Consider the following 21,096-nt stretch of genomic DNA (forward strand, 5'->3'; position numbering starts at 1 on the left):
GAAAGAACTTCAAGTATTTCACAGTCTAAGCTGTCATGACTTGGACGGCTTCAAAAGCAGACTGGATTGCGCAAGGTCACGCCTCCTGTAAAGACCTGATGATTTATCACCCTTTACAGAGGTGTGGTGTGATGCCCATCCACACCATCTAAAGATCTGCTGCGGTCCGCGGAGATCTGCTCTGTTGGAGGCCTGCCTGTTTGTTGACACTCAATTACAGCCCGGTGATGGGATTTAGAGCATCCCAGGGGGCCATCGTAGACCAGCAGTGTGATCTGTCAATCATCATGCGAGCAAGGTCATCCGCGGCTCTAAACACGCTAATTACACGCACTCGCAGACCCCAGATCAACCCTTAAGCCCCTGCCTGACTTATCCAGCCCCAGAGACAGGTAAGAATATCCTTTATGCATAGCTACCATGTGGAGTTTACTTTTGCCAGCATGTCTGGAATACCAACGGGGTCTTGTTGGAAGTCTCAGTTTCCATCTTTAAGATCAAAGCATGGCTAACCATTGCTTGGACAAACGATTTAGGTTACATTGCTTGGAAGACTAAAACAGCTTCAAAGCCAAATATAGGGCATGGGCTTCAATTAGGGTGAAACACTTTCTTTGCATGACTCATGCTGCACACCTTGCCCAAACCTGACTCTGACAAATAACCTTTGTGTATGATTGATCCAGCACAAAGTGTATGGTACTTCATTAAAGCAACAATTCTATGAAGCCATTTAACTCAGATTTTAACCATACCTACGGCAGCACACGGATAAGGTCGACAGATTTTTAGAGCAGATTGCAAGAAGCGTGCTAACAGGATTACATCTCTACCTCCAAACACCTTTGACGGACGGTTTTCTTGAGCTTATAGTCAACACCTCACTAGGAGGGGCATTTATCCACACAGAAAACATGTTTTTTTTATTTTAATGGGCTTGGGATGGAGCAGATACACACTATTTAAGACTATCCTCTGGTGATTTAAGCAGCTCTATATAGCTCTTAACAGCTCTATAACAACTTCTTTCATTACCCTTCTTTAAAGAGAACTACAACAGTCTGTGTTTTTAAAGGATGTCTGTGCACCAAGACATTGGAGAGTCACACATTTAGTCTTTATAGTAGATTTTTTAAAATTGACTATAGTGTCTGAACAAGTCAAGTACTTGTTTTTGTAGCCATTGAGCCATCTTTAGCATGGTGACATTTACTTGCATCCAAATCCAGCTAGGAACAGAATACCAGGGTCTTGAGACCAAAAGTAAGTTTCATAACTTTAAAATGTTGCGATAAGGAGGATTCAATTATTTAAAGATTTCTTCCAAGATGGCTTTACCATGCACAGCAAACCGTGTAACAGCCAAAGCAAAAGATGCTATCATCTGTTGAAGAGCTAGTTGCCCATTGTGAAGCATTGCTGTGTATGTGATGTCCATAAGCTTTACTGTCACTTTTTATGGTGTGGCAAGACATTATATGAAACCCTGAGCTAACATTGACTGGTTTGACTATTATGTACTGAGGTAATTTAATTAAAAGCGAAGAGAGACAGAGCGAGAGGGGGGCAATGCTAACTGGTAAAAGCATTAAGCACTGACAAGCTTTGATGTCATGGTCACTCTATTCAATTGAGGAAGTGCAGCGATGCCCAAACACTATGTCATGTTGAGACGTACACAAAACATGTGGTCAACCATGACAACGCTGACTTAACTGTTTACACAGTTAACCGTCATCTGTACTCCTGAGATCTTCTTGTACATTTCGCCAAAGAAAGGCTGCAGTTTACCTCTGACTACACATTCCATGTGGCACAATACACCAGAATGGACAAGATGAAAATAGAAATCTTCTGGACAGTTTTATTTTACGTGTTCTTAACATAGATAAAAAGCTACACATAAAGCGATTAGAGACCAGATCTGACATTGACAGGAAATCCAGACAAGCTAAAGTTAGACTAACTACATTTAGGATCCACAAACCTGTAAGAGCCGTGCCTTGAATAGATAATAGGGATGAAAAAATAGGAAAAAAGGAAAGAAAGACACATAGAATTATTATTATACCTCTTTCTAACAATGTATGTTTTACATTTACATTTGACAGTTGTTAACATTTCCTTTCAGTCTGCCAAAGAAAGCACACCTGGGTTAAACAGTTTAGTAAAACCATAGTCACCACAAATATACCATATAGTCTCACTATTATAACCATAATTTAACCAATATTTTCAAAGTTAAACTGTGATAGTACATATGTAAATCCATCTGCCAAAAAACATGGTTTTACACTTTTACTATATAAAAACAGGACATGACTAAGTTATAAACTTCTATAAAAGTCAATTTTCAGTTCTCACTGTAGTAAAATAGAGCACAAAATTGCAAAATCACAGTAAATTGAAAAACATTTAAAGTTTAATATAAAGCTACGTAGAGCAGGATTTTTGACCATTTGATCCTGTTTTTCCAGAGTCAAGCAGCAGCTATTGAGATAAATGGAAATACAACTGGATATCTTTCTCCAGGTATTACAAACCTACTTGGTCACGCCAGGTTCGAGAAAACCAAGATTAAGAGATAAGATATTGTGGGTTTTATTGCTTGGCACTTAATAGCTATGTCCGGTAAGGTCATTGTGTAAAGGTTTTCGTTACAGAAGACCAGAGATGTGATATAGATCAGTATTAAATCTGCCTCATTCTTTTTTAAGTAACGAGAACTGATCCTGAATCATTTAGTTCTGTTCGCTTAAAATAACTCTGACTTACATCTAAAGACAAAACTCTTCCTTTTTTAAGACATTACATATTTTTAAGTGTTTGATACAGAGGAACATAAATCCTTAAGAAAATGTTATATATAGCCCATTATGTTATTATAAAACCCTTACGTTAGACCCTTAAACTAAAGTGTTGCACTTCGTTCTCGAGCCAAAACTCCCTCGTCTTGGCTCGAGCGTTAACGTATTTACAACTTCAAGAGGCAGAAAGAAGATTGCTTCCTAAGAACTTGGCAGGTTGATTTAGAAACCAAAAAAAAACATTTTCTGTTTTTTTATCCTTTCCTCAGTCTCCAGATGTGCAATCTCCTTCAGCTCAACACAGATAGAGACCCTGTGCAGGTAGTTGAGATTAGTCACCAGGTCTGGAATGAGTCGAGGCTTCTGATAACCATCAGATTCTGCTGGGTTCAGCTCTACGTTCTTTCATGACCGTAGGATCGATCTGAACAGCATTCCGCTGTGCCACCGAGATGCCTGCCAGGTGCCTTGCACTACTCCGTCTCAACACACGGAGAGCGTGAGCTTAACCGTAATGCGCTGGCGATGGTTGTGAAACAGTCTCCCTTCAATGATTCTAAAATCTCTCTCTCTCTCCCCTGAATCAAATTGGAGGGAGTGTTTGTGAGGCTCAGAGTGATGGTGTTAGATTCGCCACCCACTCTTTAGAATGACATCAGCCCTTTTATTAGGGAGGTGATTACATCGAATAAAAACACAGTATGGTATGGCAAGCTCATTTAAATTGCATAACAGTAAGACAGGCTCATTAAAATATTGAATGCACTTACTATATAATTAAGTAAACCGCAACATATTAAAGTGATTGTTCACCCATAAATGAAAATTCTGACATTATTTACTACATAATTGCATAATATTGGTAACCGAACAACGACTGTACCCATTCACAACTGTTGTTAGGTTACCGACATTCTTCAAAATATCTTCTTTTGTGTTCTGCTGCAGAAAGTCATAAAGGTTTAAATGACAAGAGAATGAGTAAAAAATGACAGAATTTTCATTTATGGGTGAACTGTCCATTTAAGATATTTTTATTATTTATTAGGCATTAAAGTGCAACTCTACCAATTTTAAACTCAAATGTCTGTAATATATGTTAATAAACCATGTTTATTCTGTTCGCTGGATCAGGAATGTTTATTTGTCACATTTTAAATTTTTCAGTATGGATACCTACCATACGTTTTGAGGCCACGACCACAAGTGATTATGTCAAACATCATTTTTTTATGGAGATGAAATGCAAATGATAATAAATGGGCAGACAATAAAGTTATTTGGGTCAGTTTAGTCAACTTTTAAATATATTTTTCTTTTATGAACTTGTTTGAATCCATTTTATCTAGTTGGGTAAAACTAGTTATAAGTTTTAACTACTGGAGAATAAATATTATCTGTAAACATTGGTTCAAATCTCCTTTGCATCACAGTAGCAGGCGAACTAGACGATCAAGTGAACCAGAACTTTTTTGATCTGCTGTGCCTTCAAATCAGTAAACAATATTCACGCGTGATCCATTGTTTCCCAGGATTGGGATTCTTGTGACATCACACACAAACACATTGCACGCTGTGTATTTCAGGTATATGAGGCCTCTTTTTGACATTGCAATGGTGTCAACAAATGGTCTTAAGTAGCAGAACTCCCCATAATTCAAAGAACCTAAATACACAAAATACATCCTGATTAAACAGTAGTCCAAGGATTAGAGCTGTAGCAAATGCTTCCAGGACAGGGAGAGCTGCTAATCTGAGCACAAAGCTCTTGGATTAACGGTAGAACTGACAAGTCCCCGCCCAGCCACTAACCCTGTGACCCTGTGTGGTCATAAGGCTGGAAAGCCAAGCCAGGCCTTCCTCTTCCAACCACAGACTAAAGCACTGGCAAGCAAGCGCAGATCTGACGATGACCTAAAAATAAGAGTACACTGGGAACGAGCATCGCTTTTCAAATCCACACACAAAATTTCACCCTCGATTTCATCTCAAGGCCCAGATTTGGTTTAGTGGAAGAGAATACAGTTCAGAAGAATGAAAACTGTTAATTCTCGTACAGAAAAATAGATTTTTAGTTTTGCATGCACTTGTGCCTTGGTAACCGAGAACTCTTCAGATGCGGAAAAAATATAAAACATCGTCCTAAAAAAGTCGTGAACTGTAAAGCAGACAGCGCTCTGCGTGCCAATGTGTTGAAGAATGTGATGCTTAGCTATACATCAAAGCTGTAGTTAAATGCCATAAAGTCCAGCATCTAAATGGATAAAAATCGTTAACACACTTCGGCCACTCGATGTGTGGTGATAAAGAATGTGTTTTCAGGTTTGTGTTTTATTCATTAATATAAAAATGTCTGTGGTCGTGTTCTAAATAAGCAGCGAGCTATTAAGAAACACATAAAAAAGGGTTTGTGCATGTTTAGGAACCACAAAATCGTTGCATCTAAAAGGCATGCAAAGCCAAATGGTAACGTGGAGTTTTTTCTGCAAACAGTGGCGAAAAATACAGAGGAAAAGTTGTAGGGATGCAAAAACCTCAACTCTACATAACAATGTGTAAGGCTAATCCAGAGCTCAGCCGCAGATGTGAAGGGCTAGCCTATATTTTACAGCATTTAGCATAACTTCTCATTACAGGACTCTGTAATTTCGGCAAAATCCATGCGCAGACAGAAAAGGCTTACCGAAAAAAGTAACTCGGCAAAGGGCCGCATCCATCAAGCGTTAAAGTGAGTGATTTGTGTGTGGGTGTGCGAGAGAGAGATACAAGAAGAAAAGCCAAAAAAGGGAGAGAAAGTGAGGAAATGTGTATTCCCAGAGGAAAGTATATTTCGTTACACTTGAATAGGACAGAAGACTTGATGCATGTTTCTCCTAGAATTCCTCCTAATGAGCTATAGTATGAATAATCTTTTTTATTTTTTAGGTGCTATTTCATATCTAAGCGTAAACTGAGACATAGTTGAGATTTCTTCTATAACTACCTGGGACATTTGAGATTACTATTTCACCATTATCTCACAAGAGAAAAAAAACATTAAAAGTTTGTCCATTCCACCTAGTGTTACAAATAGCCCAAATCATTCTCCTTAAGGTTTAAGAACATGCTCCTCAATCTGGGTTTACCTCACAGTCTTCTCACATGGAGGTTAAGTCTTAGCAGGGAGCTATTTATACCAGTTTGACCCGAGCGTCACCAGTCATAGGTTTAAGTCTGGACACAAGCCTCTCAGCTTGTGAAGAAAAAAATAACAGCACCATGCGCAAATGCCTGGACCACTTTATCAGCCCGATGGATGTTTTAATCATCCTAAAGATAACACAGGACAACAGGCAGCACAGATGTTTCAGAAACAGACTGTGTCCTTATTTGAGCCTAATCAATCTGGAATCAAGATAACTAAAACATCTGAAATATGCTTCATCTTATAGCGAGCATATCACAAATCATATTGGTAGATTCTGGAGTAGAACCAATAGTAACAATAGACACATTATTTCACCGTTTAGAGGAAATCAGGGATTGGAAACGGAAAAAACAGAAGGACTAGCCACACGTTGGTGGTTGACAGATTGAAAACGTAAGACAAATATCAGCGCACTTCACATACTGCAAACCCAGTATGAATATTGGCCATTTTAGCTTTAACCCTAAAAGCTCATTTATTTAATATATAAAGTATTAACAAAACATGTTTATTTACTTTACATTTTATTATTGTGTCCACTGATTTTCATCCCTCTCTAATAGTTTCTTTCTGCACTTGTTGGTCATATATCTACTTTATCTCAACAAATTATGTAAATGATGTCAAAGCATGATGACTCAACAATTGACCCTCTTGACCCTCTAATGTTCAACAAAAACGCTGTTTGTTCTTGTTGGCTGAGCAAAGATAACTTATCACGGAAAGGTCTAAATAATTGGCCATTAAAACCTAACAAAACAGTGTCACACCATATGGTTCATGTTTCTCAAGCAAAATCTTTCTGACCAACCCCTGTGTTCCTAATAGACTTCAAAATGTTGCAAAAAACATGTCTATTATAAACGTAAACATAACGATGAACAGAAACACACACACACTATGTCCCAGACAAGTTTAAAAGTATTATACTGATGAATATGAATGTTATTCATACAGTAATATACTCCGCCAAATGCACTAGACCCCCTTATATGACACACAGGACACATGTAATAAACCATGTCAAGCCTATCAATTGCTGTTGATGACCAATAAAAAGAAGAAAAGAAAACAATCAAGATGATAATGGACTGTGTTGACTGAATGTTCTAGCCCATTACTTCTCATTCTCACTGTTCACCATACAACTCTCCTATTCCCATTATTTCAACACAGACTGCTTGATAACAGGGAAAACAAACTTTTTGCCGAAAGAAAATGTTTGCTATCACAGAAATATCTCAACAAGGTCTCATGGGAATTTGTGACATTGTCACAAACTGTAATACATTAGTTTTCCCCTTTTTTCGTGTCAGTCAGTACGACTTTCAATTTTAATACGCAGTACCTTTCTTATGTATAAATATTTATCAATGAAATCTGATGGGAATTCATAGCTATTTTACAAGGTGGCATATTCATGTGAATTCCTATTTCCTACGATCTCATTCGTATATTTTGTTATGATTTGACTTTACCCCTGTGACGTTAGGTTTAGGGGGTTAGGGCTGCCAGTTATTGTGCAATTCACGTTTTTAGCAAAATTTTCCTTTGCGGCTGTGATTTTAGGGTTTGGGGTGGGGTAAGGTTTTGGTTAGCCACCTCCAAAATAATGAACGACTTCTTTTGATATTAGGTTATAAATATATAAATGTTCATACACACGCGGTCTGCGTATTGAAAGTTGTGCCGAATGACACAAAAAAAATGGGGAAATTCGTGTCCATGAACATGAATCATTATATTTGAAATTCCGTGCTGCCTTGAGACTAGGTTGAATATCTTGTCAGGCATTGTTTAAGAGTGAAAACTCTTTGAGGCTGCGATGCATCAAACCTTTACTTTACAAAAATGAAACAACAAACAAATACCCATGCGTCACTGTCAAGACTGCAGTTATCCTACAATAAAATGTGGTGCTTTGGGTTTAGAGAGCTTTGTAAGCAAATTCTGTCCTTTACTTAATAAATCTCTCTATTGTGGTGCACTGAAAACCCCAACAGCTTTAGTAAACATATACAATATGAATATAAAATATTCGCATGAGAATTCACGGAACTAAAACGGCAACTAAAATATTGTTTTTGGTCAAATTACACTCAAACATGTCATGAAACCTGCCACCAGGCAAACAATTACGAACCAAATGATGTCAACAAACGGTCGTTTACCTGCATCCTGTATGGACACTACTGTTAAGTTTCGAGTACAGAAATTGACCACATATCTCTATGTAAACATCAACGGGATAAGCTACATCACACGGGCGACAGGTTTGCCCCTTGAAGGACCCTTTTAATCAGAATGGCCATAGCTGACAGCATCAATGACAGCTGTAGATTCCTGAGCATATGAACATGGCATGCTTGCTCGAGCAGTCAGTCCACCAAGTATGGCCCTCAGCTGCCTCGCATTCCTCCAAGACCACAATAACAGCACTCCTAGAACCTGCTCAGGATACAGGATAACACTGTTTATGTGCTGGAAATGGAGTTTAAGACAACAATTATAACCTATCGAGATGAAGAAGAGCCTTGATTTCGCCTCGTGTCTATAATGAAGGAGAGCCGGGTAATTTAGATGAGAGGTTTATTACAGACTGCGAGGCAGGATGCGAATATCCGTATCATCAACACCAGCTACCTGTCATTCATCTGCCCCACAGCCCAATATAAACGTGATTGTTCAAGATCGCTATAAAAACAATGCAGGTATAATTGTTTGGTTCAAACAAGTGTCGAAACGCTTTTGAAGTAATGTCAATAATAAACATCCCACGGGGTGCGCAAACCTTGACGCAGTGCAGCCCAAGCCATCATCTCAGTTATCACTATTTGCACTGCAGATACAACGCAGCAGCACAATATGTGTGCACTGCATCAGATATACAGGCGTGAATTATATAAAGAAAAATGCCAGAGAGGGCAGAATATACCTTGTGTGGGGCTTTGAGAAGTCTGTGAACTCCGGCGATCTGATTGATGAGCGGTATATCCTCTCTGAATGTGAAATGCGGGGGTCTGGTCGGCTCGGGGAAATTGGTGCTGTTGAATGGATCGGTATCATCTAAGAACTGCACCCTGCATGAAAACGTAGCCATGATACATCCATACACGTCGCTTTAGGAGAAGTCGGCACGACCGAGAAAAGCGTACGTCAAATATCCTTCAGATCTGGACGTCGTGCCAAAGTGACAACAATCCAGGTACACCCCGAGTTGTGCTGTCAGCGTTCCTTCACTTCTGTATCGCTGCAGTAGTTACGTGCGAGAGGAGCGTCGGAGGGCATAGCGGACGGGCAAGGTGCTGAGGCAAACTGCTGCTGCAGACGGGACGGGATGTCTGGAGCGGGATTGGGGGACTCCCTCCGGCTCAAATTCGAAGGCAGCGAAGGTGCGAGCGCAGGAACAAGCATTTTGGCGACTCCTAGTGGCTGAGGTTAAATTAAAGCTCGATGGTATATGCACCAAAAAGTTAAATGATACAGTTTTTAGGGACGTAACAAGTTATTGTGAAGATATTTTAACAAACTGATACATTAGCCAAAAGAGGTTACCATGGTAATATTTCCTAATAAAAGTGTGCAGCCCACTTTGAATGCGGGCATCCCGAAACCCCCGAACCAACTGTTGTGGTGACGTCATAACACTGGTTATGTTAAAGTTCTCTTTGAGTAGTTATAAGCCCGGCTACACTTAGCTCATACCTGCTAATGGAAAACGCCTCAAAGGCTAGTTTTTTATATACGTTTTCTTTTGCTTGGGACACCGAGAACAGTTTACCTACCCAGAAGAAGAAAAGCCGAAATGTGGGTTAATGGCACGTGAAGGAAAATGTAGCTTTAGTTACGGTATTCGAAGGAAGGTCAACATAAATGAGATACGTTGTGGAAACATCCATTTCAAAGCATTTCTATAGCCTACTCAAAGAGCCCTAAATAGCCAAACAAAATCTTAAAAACGAGGTCCTAAAACGTCCAAAATAAGGCCTACATGGTCTTCAACCTTCGTGAGATTTTAAACGTTTAGCCGTTGTCAGGCCTGCGAAGTTTGTCTTTTAAACACGTACAGTACAATAGGCAGGTTTCATTCACCGCCAAATAAAACGACTCAATTTAGCAAACAATACGACTTGTTGCTCAAGTGGACACGTTTATAATACATGTGCTCGTGCAACTACCAGCAGTTAACATAAGGGGGCAGTATAAACAAATAAATGATTATAATGTCTCTCCATTTCTGTTTTATGTTGATGATGAGTATAACCTTCTTGACCAGTTAGATATTTAGGAAAATTGTGTTATAACAGTGGACTCATTAAACTATGGAACAAACAGCGCTGTCACAATGGGTACAATAATTGTGACTTATTTAAATGAACCAAAACTGTTACTAGTCTTCAAAGATTAATTTGATTAAGCTGCTTCTTGAGGACTTACCCTAGGATTTCTTCATTATTATATTTCAAAATCATCTTCTGTTATAATGGACACAAATATATATGTCTCCACATTTCAAACACTTAGACATATGCCTTCATAAAATTTGTTTTTTAAGATTATGAAAAACATTTCAGTCACTATAAACTTGAATTGTGCACATAATACAGTACAGTCTAATAAATTGCAACAATGTATATGTGACTGCTGGTTAAAAATTACACAAATCTTAAATAAATTTGGGCGGTTAAATACTACTAGATATTGCAGATGGTCTTTCACAAAAAATCCCTGTTACCATGGCAGTTTTATCAGAACTTCCAGAAAAAACTGAATTATACAATCCATCAACACATATTCTGGGAGTTCATTGTATAAACATGTTTATGTGTCATTTTATCTAGATTTATGTACGGTAGGTACAGACAGAAATGCTTTGAAGTGTCTGTGTGTTCTTGTCTATGCTCAATAAATAATTGTATGCAAATTAGTGTAAGTATTTGAGAATTGGTTTTGCCTTTTGCTATCAAACTTAACGGAAACTGTAGTTGTCATGTCTTCTTTATTTCCTTAATTTATGCTGATAAACATGAATGTGTCCACCAAGTGCAAACTCGGCGTTAAACATAAAGTGTTGAGTCACAGGTGATTTGATAAAGGAATTTGTTTTTAAGAATGAATTACTGGAAATAAAGAGCGCAAACATTAAGTTAATGTTTCTTTAATGATTCACTGAAAACTAGATTATACAACATGCTGAATAAGAAAACATTTGAATCAGATTCGTGTAACATCAAGAACCATTGGCATCTATTCAGTATTTATTCCTAAAACATCAAATTGTCACTTCATTTGAAATGATGCCCAAATATGTTACACATTTTTGATTGTGTGGTGTTCTTGGAACTGAAAAGGGATCTTTGACATTGAATATTGTACTCTTGTGAGGGTATTAAGTTACCTCAAAAGCGCCATAAAGATTATAATCTTCAGTTATTAACCACAAGACTGGGTATGAAGGAACGCGCATGTACACTCATTATCTGGATCTCAATCCTCGATAAGACATTAATTATTGCCATGAACATGTTACATTCCTTTTTTTTCACATTATACAGCTGACAGGACATTTCCACCCGTGTCCAAGATGCACCATGACTCAATGGTCTGGAAGGATGCCAAAGTTCACTACATATACCCACCCCATCCCCGTGGAGAATTCTTATCTCCTCACTGCTCCCTGAGATCTACACTCTCATCCACGCAGTTATACTCAAAGATACTCTCTGTCATTCATCATAAGTGAGTAAGCAGGGAGCCGGGGGAGATCATGAAGTGGAAGCTGAAGTTGCCGAACCCAGGTCTAGAGGACAGAATTCTGACCCATGAAGAGCTGGAGCGGCTGGAGGTGGAGGAGGCAGGAGATAGGCCCAAGTGGGATAACAAGACCCAGTACATGCTGACCTGCGTGGGCTTCTGTGTGGGACTGGGTAACGTTTGGCGTTTCCCCTACCTGTGTCAGAGTCATGGAGGAGGTGAGTGCTCGCTTGGGCTTCTTGGTTGATTTATGTAGCAATATGTGACCCTAGACGACAAAACCAGTCTTAAGGGTCAATTTTTTGAATTTTAGATTTTTACATCATCTGAAAGCTGAAAGCTTTCTATTGATATATGGTTTGTCAGGATAGGACACTATCTGGTGGAACAACAACTGTTTACAAAGCTGGAATCTGAGGGTACATTAAAAGCAAAATATTGAGAAAATTGCCTTTGAAGTTGTTAATCTGAGGCACTGTAACAGTACATCCACTCACAAAAAATAAAGTTTTAAAACATTTACATTAGGAAATTTATAAAATATCTTCATGGAACATGATCTTTACTTAATATCCTAATGATTTTTTGCATAAAAGAAAAATCTGTCATTTTTACCCGTAACTTATTTTTGGCAATTACTAAAAATGTTCCTGTGCTACTTAAGACTGGTTTTGTTGTCCAGGGTCAAATATGTGATTGGTATGAGAATAGTTATTTTGATCATGATTTCATTCAAAACACAGTAGACAGAAAGTGTAAAAAGGACTGAAGAGAATAATACAAAGAGAGAGAATAAGTGACAGAGGCAGAACATGTAAAAAGTGTCCTCGCCTTTGAACAGTAATCATTTTTATGTTCCTTATAAACTACAGCATATGCTTCAAACAGCCTTTGAAACAGAAAATGTGCTAAAGTTCACAATGCCCATTGACCAATTTACATCCACCTGTTCTTATTCACCTGTCGGGCTTACATCCTCTTATCTTTCTTTACCTGCGGACACTTTAATTCCTCAGAAGATGATGCCTGTTAAAACTTACAGTATTTAGACTTATTTTGTTATATTAAAGTCACATTGCTAAGATTTTAGTTCATGATTTATTTCCTGCTTTTCATTATGCAAATTTAACATCATTATTACAATCTAGTTGTCTAATTTTGACATCACACTCTTAAAAAAAAAAAAAAAACAGTGAAAAATATGCAGAATTTTAATAGTTTACAGTTGTTTAACCTATATTTTAAATTTTGCACTGCATTAAATTGCATTTAAGCATTAACGTCAGTGAAATAAAGGAAAATGTACTGGTAATTTCCTGCCAGTACTTTATTGTTTTTTTTACTGTGCAGAGGTTTCAGAAGGACAGGGACAATATATATATCCATATATAAAATAGTATACAATACAGTACAAAAATAATATTAAGAATGTGAAAGATGTTTTTTTGAGGAGATTTAGATAAATGTATTATAGTCTTACAGCTTTAAAAAAATAACAGTAATAACTAGTATAACTTCTCTGACTAATAAGACCATAAACAGCTTATACAGCTTATACAATTTGTGTTACACACAAAAGTGTGTGTAACACTTTTACCAAGGACCTTCGCTCAAGGCTAACTAGAGTGCATGGCAAAATCAAATTAAGTGTGAAGAACTCATGAGAGGTCACAACCTCCCGGACAACTATTAACCCAGCTGTGCTAAAAACCGGCAGAGAATGGCATCAGTCCTGAAATTAATAAAAAAACAGAATGTAAATGTAGAACTGCACATTCAATACACAGTTTACAGTACAATTACATAATTTAGGCAGATTTAAACATCCTTTAAATCAAGACCAACGAAAGAAGACGAGTGACGTATCATAACATGCTATCACTCGAGATAAAATGACAGAGAAAAGAAACAAATTAGCTGATAAGCTCTTTTATGAAATCAGAACTGCTGACTTTAGTTTGATTCTGCATGGGGAAGAATGTTAGAAGATTAGATTGTCTAAGGTTTGTCTGACACATTTGTGGACAGACAAACAGCAAGCCACTGAATGTAACAATGATAGTATTAAAAGAACAGTTCACCCGAAATGAAATTTCTGTCATACTCACCCTCAAATTGTTACAAATCTGAATAAAAGTCTTTGTTCTGATCAACATGGAGAAAGATATTTGGAAGAATATTTGTAAACAGTTTTTGGACACCATTCAATGCCATAGTACGAAAAATGACTTCTGTTGAACACAAAATTAGATATTTTGAAAGAATGTAGTGAAGTGAACAGTTCTGGGGCACTTTTGACCACCATTGTCATTTTTCCTATGGTAGTCAATGATGGCCAAAAACTGTTATATCTTTCCCTGTGTTCATCAGAACAAAGACATTTTTAAGAACTCGAGGGTGAGTAAATGAAGACAGAATTTTTATTTGTGGTTGAACTGTCCCTAAAAGTGCTAACAAATTAAAATAAAAAGCTTTCATTTTACTGTGTCTTTCCTTACAGGGGCCTTCATGATTCCTTTTCTGATCTTGCTGGTTTTTGAGGGTATCCCTCTTCTTCATCTAGAGTTTGCTATTGGTCAGCGGTTGAGGAAAGGCAGTGTGGGGGTGTGGAGAACCATTAACCCTTACATGATTGGAGTTGGTGAGCAAACACTTACAGATTTCTTTTATAATTTAATTTTTAGCACTATAATTTTATTATACTTTTGTCATACAGAGCACTTCGGATGTTGCAATCAATGTTTTAATGCTGGTTCAGAAGAACGTCCTGTTTCACTACACAAACGTTTGAACAAAATACAACCAACAGAATATTTATAACCAATTTGAAATGTTAAACAAGTATCTTTAAGAATAAATTATATGTGTAAGATAAAAAACGAATAAGAAATAAATAAGAAATGAAACCGGAAGTGCTTCTGGGCCAGTGTTAACAGCTTGTGAAGTGTCATTTATAGATAATCCAATTTGAATATTTATTATAATATGTATAACATTTTTATATATATTTTTTAAATTATAGAATAATGGTAAACAAAGGAAAAGACTATAAATGTTGTGAAGATAAAAATTCAAAATGTGACTCATTTTTATCATCCAACTTCTTGATGTTTCTCCATGGGATACCTTTATGCTATCCAGTTTCTTCTTCGATTGGTCCAAGTCATCCATTTCAAAAAACATATTTTTAATTAGATCTTCAGATGAAGAAGTGTTTAGGATAACGTTTTTTAACAAAAGCATTTCAGTATTCAGAGATATCAAAATAATAAATAGGTCACATATGTCCTGTAAAATTGCACAAGGAGGCAATTCAAATTAATTGTGGGCATGTGTTCATTCTGGTTTCATTCAAGGAATCAGAAAAAAACTTCCTCTTACAATCCTTTATTGATCTATATGGCAGACTTTTTCAACCAAAGCACCAAACAGACATTCTCTGGATATCTAATTCAGAACCTTGACTTTGCTGGAATACCTGCAACTACACACTGACAAATGATTCTGTTCTACAGGTATTGCGTCTATGTTTGTGTCCTTCCTAGTCAGTCTGTACTACAACACCATCATAGCCTGGGTCATGTGGTACTTCTTCAACTCATTCCAGGATCCATTGCCCTGGAGCCAGTGTCCCGTCAATGCCAACAATACAGGTACTGTTCATACAGTTTGAGCTGCCCATAATGAGGACATCAATGATGGATGTGTTTTAAAAGTGCTTTTCCAGAATGCTCAAAGTAACACTTGTTTGTTGGCAGGACTCGTTCCAGAGTGTGAGATGAGCTCACCTGTGGATTATTACTGGTATAGAAAGACTCTCAATACTTCTGCAGCCATAGATGAGACAGGGGGTATGCAGTGGTGGATGATACTCTGTCTGGTCTCTGCCTGGTCAGTGCTGTATATCTGCTGCATCCGTGGAATAGAAACCACTGGAAAGGTAAAGCCACTCGAAAATAATGTTCCCATTGGCCTACTTAAATTGTGTCTACAGGGATTAAACAAGATATGTTTTAGTTTGGAAAAAATTCTCCCATTTAAAATCTAAATAAATAGAGTTTGTTGTTTATAAAGCAAACACGTAACAGTATTGCCAGTGTAGGCAAATATTTCAATCCTCAAACAGAATCCCTCCCTTGGCACACTCCAGTTTGCCAATAATAGACTTTAAAGCATGAGCAATGCACAATTAAATTACAAAGGTTATACTTTTTATATCATATGAATGCTATAAATGAATGTACTCATAAAAAAATAAAGATTACATTGCTATATCGTAAGGCCACATGCTCATAAAATGCCAAACACAGGACACGTTTACAGCTTTACAACTGCATGTGAACACTTAAGCAGACGTTTTTTATCTGTTGCAATACTAGAGTTATAATCCCTGATTTTTATCTCAAAATCAGCTGCTAAAATGTTCTCCAAGTATGAACCCATTGTGTCATACTCAAAGTATCATTTTATTTTATTAGAGGCTTTGATATTCACATCACATGTATAAAAGAAGGTCGATTTTAGACGTTTCAATAAGGTGTCTCTTCTGTAGGCAGTGTACGTGACCTCCACGTTACCGTATGTCGTTCTTACCATCTTCCTGATCAGAGGACTGACTCTGAAGGGATCAGTCGATGGCATTAAGTTCCTCTTCACACCAGACGTAAGTGTCAAAATCACCTAAAATCAACTGTGAATTAACTTTCAATTTGTTTTAGTTACACTGTCAAGACATACAAACACAAAAACTTTTGTGCTCGTGTTCACAGGTAAATGAGCTCGCAAACCCCCAAACTTGGCTGAATGCAGGAGCACAAGTGTTTTATTCATTTTCTCTGGCTTTTGGGGGTCTCATCTCTTTCTCAAGCTATAATTCTGTGCAGTAAGTAAATGGTTTTTTTTGTGTTTGCCACACTTTGCGTTGTATAACTGAACCAAGTGGTATTTGTTTGTTGAGATATAGCACAAATACACAAGGAAGGGTTTGGTGACATTAGTCTTCTCACAATTCATAAAAGTTATAAAAAAGCTAATTTTTGAACTTTATTTTACCTGTTGAAATGTGCTTCTTATAAGAATAAATTACATTTAGCAAATGTCATGACATCATGTAATATAAAATGAGTTGCTTTCTTAAGTGATGAGGTCATGTCTGTAAGATGCATATTTTGTCCAAATGGAGCATAAACATCAACAAATCTTCTAGCGTTGTAGAGTTTCTTCAGGGTCTGCATTTAAATGAACATTCCTTATTGCTTAATAGCTTCTGCACAATATTTATCATAATCTATATAGCTGATTGTAGTTCTGAATTACTTTGACAAAAATGTCCTGACATGTCATGAACATTAAGTGAGAAAGACAAGACAATAAAAATATTAACAGGTAGAAACACTACGCAGCCAATGTAATAAACGTAAAGACATTGCTTGGTTTGTTATTGTGTTTCAGTATCAAATGAAGTAACATTCATGCAATTTATTTTGTGACTTAGGTTTTAAAACATTTGGGGACCATTTTTAATTTATTTATAATAAGGCTATTCGAAGCATCAATGCTTGAATTATTTTAGACATTATAGGCTAAGAGTACAACAGAGATTTCATCTTAAGGAAGGATGATACTACTTCAAAAATTAATAAATTTCTTCTCTTTCTTTATTTTCTCTTTCTTTCTTTCTTTCTGTCAGTAATAACTGCGAACAGGATGCAGTCATTATCTCCATCATCAATGCCTTCACATCCATCTATGCAGCCACTGTCATCTACACCATCATTGGTTTCAGAGCTACAGAGAGATTTGATGACTGTTTAAATGGGTAACTACTGAGTTATATAATAACAACACTGTTATCAGAAACCTTTTGTATGTAACGTAATGATTATGGCATCATTTAGATAAGTGTGATATGTTTGTTAATATACAGGAGTGAAACAGATTGTTCCATAAAATTACTGTAGCAAATGAGTGGCTTTTGATCGCCGATCATTCTACTACACAATAATAAAATATACTTTCCAGGTACTTATTTGGTAAAAAAATATATGCACCTATCTTACCTCTACCCCACAGAAACATATTGACTCTATTAAACACATTTGAGCTGCCTGAGGGAAACATCACTGAAAGCAACTATGATGCTGCTCTTCAGAATCTCACCACCTTGTCCCCAGACATCATCTCCAACCTCACACTTAAAACCTGTAATCTCAACACCTTCCTCAGTGAGGTACAATAATCCTCTTTAGTTGGTTATTTCATTTGCTCCAATACCGATGAGACTTCAGTAAGTTTACAAATGAGACGATGATGTCCTTCTGAAACTCTGTGTTTTGTAGTGTTTGCAGTAAATCATTATTATTAGATATCCTTTCTGTTTGTCACTGGGTTTGGCACATATCTATCTAATAAAATATTTTGTCACACTTTATTTTAAGGTCCAATTCTCGGTATTAATAAACCATTAACTATTACTTTGGCCTCAGTAAACAACTAATTTGTTGCTCATTAATAGATAAAAAGTTAGTTGTTAGGTTTAGGTATTAGGTAGGATAGGGGAAGTAGAATATGGTCATGTTGTATATTTGCTTTATTAGTACTAATAAACAGCACATATGCTGAAAATAGACATCTAATAAGCAACTAGTTAAAAGTGAGAATTGGTCCCTAAACTTAACTTAAACAATACAGTATTTAATTATTGTAAAAGTATAATATTCCTAAAAAACTGCTAATTATATTAGTTATGCTTTTCTTCTAGCAACAACACGTTTTTGTGCAATAATTATGAATTCCTGTGAGATCATGTTACATAGTCATGTCATGAGGAGTCATGATGATCACCACAAAACGTTTACCATTCAGTGAACATTTCACCTGGAATCTGCAGCTATTTGAATCTGCATCAATATATGAAAAATTTGGTTCAAAAATGAGATACCACTTTTTATTTAAATTTGTATTATGTTATCACTTTTTTATTGTGTTAGTTAGCTATATTTTTTAGTTATTATGGCTTAAATCAAAACAATCCAACTGCAGTTTGATTGATATTAATTGGAATATACAATAAAAAACATGATTCTTTAAAAAATAAATAAAATCTGAGTTATCTCATTTTGGAACAAAACTCTTCATGTTTTGTTTATTTTTTGGTACTTTGAATCATTATTTGTTTATTTATCTCTGTACAGGGTGTAGAAGGAACAGGCCTGGCTTTTATTGTGTTCACTGAGGCCATCACAAAGATGCCTCTCTCTCCTCTCTGGTCTGTCCTCTTCTTCGTCATGCTTTTCTGTCTTGGCTTGTCCTCCATGTTCGGCAACATTGAGGGTGTTCTGGTTCCACTCCAGGACCTAAATATCTTTCCTAAAACATGGCCAAAAGAGGTTCTTTCAGGTATAATACTATACACATATCAACTTTGTGACTTAAAAAATAACACCTTGCATTATCTAATACAAAAGTAAGTACAAAATGTAAAGTAGTAATTTTATTTGTGGTTTAAAATTCTCAAACCATCAATGCAGGTGTGACATGCGTGGTGTGCTGTCTGGTTGGGTTGATCTTCGTGCAGGGCTCGGGGAACTACTGGTTGGCCCTGTTTGACAGTTTTGCTGGCTCAATCCCTCTTCTTATCATAGCGTTTTGTGAGATGATTGGAGTCGTGTACGTCTACGGTATAGACAGGTAGGTGGAAACCAAAGGGATTTACTGTGCAGTGGTGTTTCACTCTTTTGCCCAACGAGTTAAGGAAATTGCGAGGTATATTAACTATGACATTAAGTAAGACATGTTGGGAACCAGTTAGGGCATAGACAGGGCAAGAGAGATAGTTTTACTTATACAGAATTCTTTATCAGTAATTCAGATGTTACTAGACTTTGGGTTTTTGATGGATAATACTCATTTAGTCATAAATCTTTTTCTGATTAGGTTCAACGAAGACCTGGTATTTATGATTGGACACAAGCCGAACATCTTTTGGCAAGCCACGTGGAGATTCATTAGTCCTCTTATCATGTTAGTCATCTTCGTCTTTTACTTTTCCACCACCATCACCAAGGAGATCTTCTACAGTGCCTGGGACCCTGAATCGGTAAGCTAATCTAAATGTACCTATTACCAGGATTTACCACAAACTGTGATATACAAACCAAAATTGACCATGTTGCTTCATTTATAGGAAAATTTCCCAGCGCTAGAAAAGAAGCCTTATCCATCATGGATCTATGTAATAATCTTTCTACTGGCTGGGATTCCCAGTTTGTCTGTGCCTGGTGCTGCTGTTTTCAGAGCCATACGAAACTACTGCTGCAAAAAACATCACAGTGACAGAGTGCATGAGCTTGACTCCATATCTAGCAAAATTCAGGTGCAGGATGAAGAGAAGAAATCAGAAAATCCCTACAAGAGCTAACTTTTATTAACAATTTTGACAGTTTTACACATTTTCAAGCTTACACATTTTCAATAGCTTCTTATTCAGAGTATTGATATAGTTTGACAGATGTTTGTTTGCTTTAAATGCCATTTTTCTTGTCTTTAATAGCGAAAACAAACTATCACAGTAAAAAAGAATATTTGACAGTATTCAGATTTTCCACGTATAATGTAAAAAATGTAAATTTATGGAATTTACTGTTTTTTAACAGATGTTTCATGTCTTTTTTTTTAATACGATCAAAATGTAAAATTTACCAGAAACAGGAGAAGCATGTAATTCTAGAGATTTATTTCTTGCACCCCAGCTGCAAGAAAATTTCTTAAACAATGAAAGCCTAAAATGGTATGTCTTTTTTCAAAATATCATTGTGGTTTCAGCTATTGTGTTCTCTTACCGTCCCATAACATTAACAGAGCACAATCCAGAGGACTTTTAGAAATAGTATATGTTATTTTCTGTTGAAGAATATATTTTAATATAATTTTACGTACAGTATCTTTCACTATTGTAAAATAATATGAAGATTCTGTATTATTTGTGACATTGGCATATAGCAGGCAAGCACTTAAATTCAAGAGCATAAATGTTCATATCATTCATTGTATTTATTTTTATAACAAATAAATATAACAAACTGTATTTTTTCTGTTTTTATGCCATGTATGTTTCACTGTGATTTCGATAAGGGAATGTGTGGCCTTTTTTTTGCAAATGCAGATTTTATTTTATTTTTCAAATCTAATATTGTGGCTGTGCTTGCACACTTTTGAAATGAATGTCAGGTGATTCGTCTTCTGTTTTAAGAGCATTAAGGGATGACTCTCACATCACTGCTTAATCCTTTAACTGATGTGGCAAAAGTTGATTTTGCCGTTCAAAAAACTTTCAGACAAAGAAGGTCC

General features: G+C 36.6%; 2 protein-coding genes across 4 annotated transcripts in view; one reads left to right on the forward strand and one right to left on the reverse strand.

Annotated features, from left to right (window-relative positions):
• Window positions 1-9,527, reverse strand: part of fhod3b (formin homology 2 domain containing 3b) — a 133,135-nt gene extending 123,608 nt beyond the window's left edge. For all 3 annotated transcript variants that reach the window (XM_056762889.1, XM_056762888.1, XM_056762887.1), the window contains exon 1: window positions 8,930-9,527. In XM_056762889.1, coding sequence (XP_056618867.1) covers window positions 8,930-9,094 — 165 coding nt within the window. In that variant the 5' untranslated portion in view covers window positions 9,095-9,527. The remainder of the gene's footprint in view (window positions 1-8,929) is intronic.
• A 2,125-nt stretch (window positions 9,528-11,652) lies between these two features.
• slc6a19b (solute carrier family 6 member 19b) lies at window positions 11,653-20,833 on the forward strand. Its single transcript, XM_056762890.1, has 12 exons — window positions 11,653-11,966; window positions 14,249-14,389; window positions 15,264-15,401; window positions 15,507-15,688; window positions 16,301-16,411; window positions 16,518-16,630; window positions 17,438-17,566; window positions 17,821-17,977; window positions 18,942-19,146; window positions 19,278-19,437; window positions 19,684-19,846; window positions 19,934-20,833. The coding sequence occupies exons 1-12, from the start codon at window positions 11,762-11,764 to the stop codon at window positions 20,165-20,167; spliced, it is 1,938 nt and encodes a 645-aa protein (XP_056618868.1). The 5' UTR covers window positions 11,653-11,761; the 3' UTR covers window positions 20,168-20,833.
• The last annotated feature ends 263 nt before the right edge of the window (window positions 20,834-21,096 follow it).

Source organism: Triplophysa dalaica, chromosome 12 (assembly GCF_015846415.1).
Source record: "Triplophysa dalaica isolate WHDGS20190420 chromosome 12, ASM1584641v1, whole genome shotgun sequence".
Classification (NCBI taxonomy): Eukaryota; Metazoa; Chordata; class Actinopteri; order Cypriniformes; family Nemacheilidae; genus Triplophysa; species Triplophysa dalaica.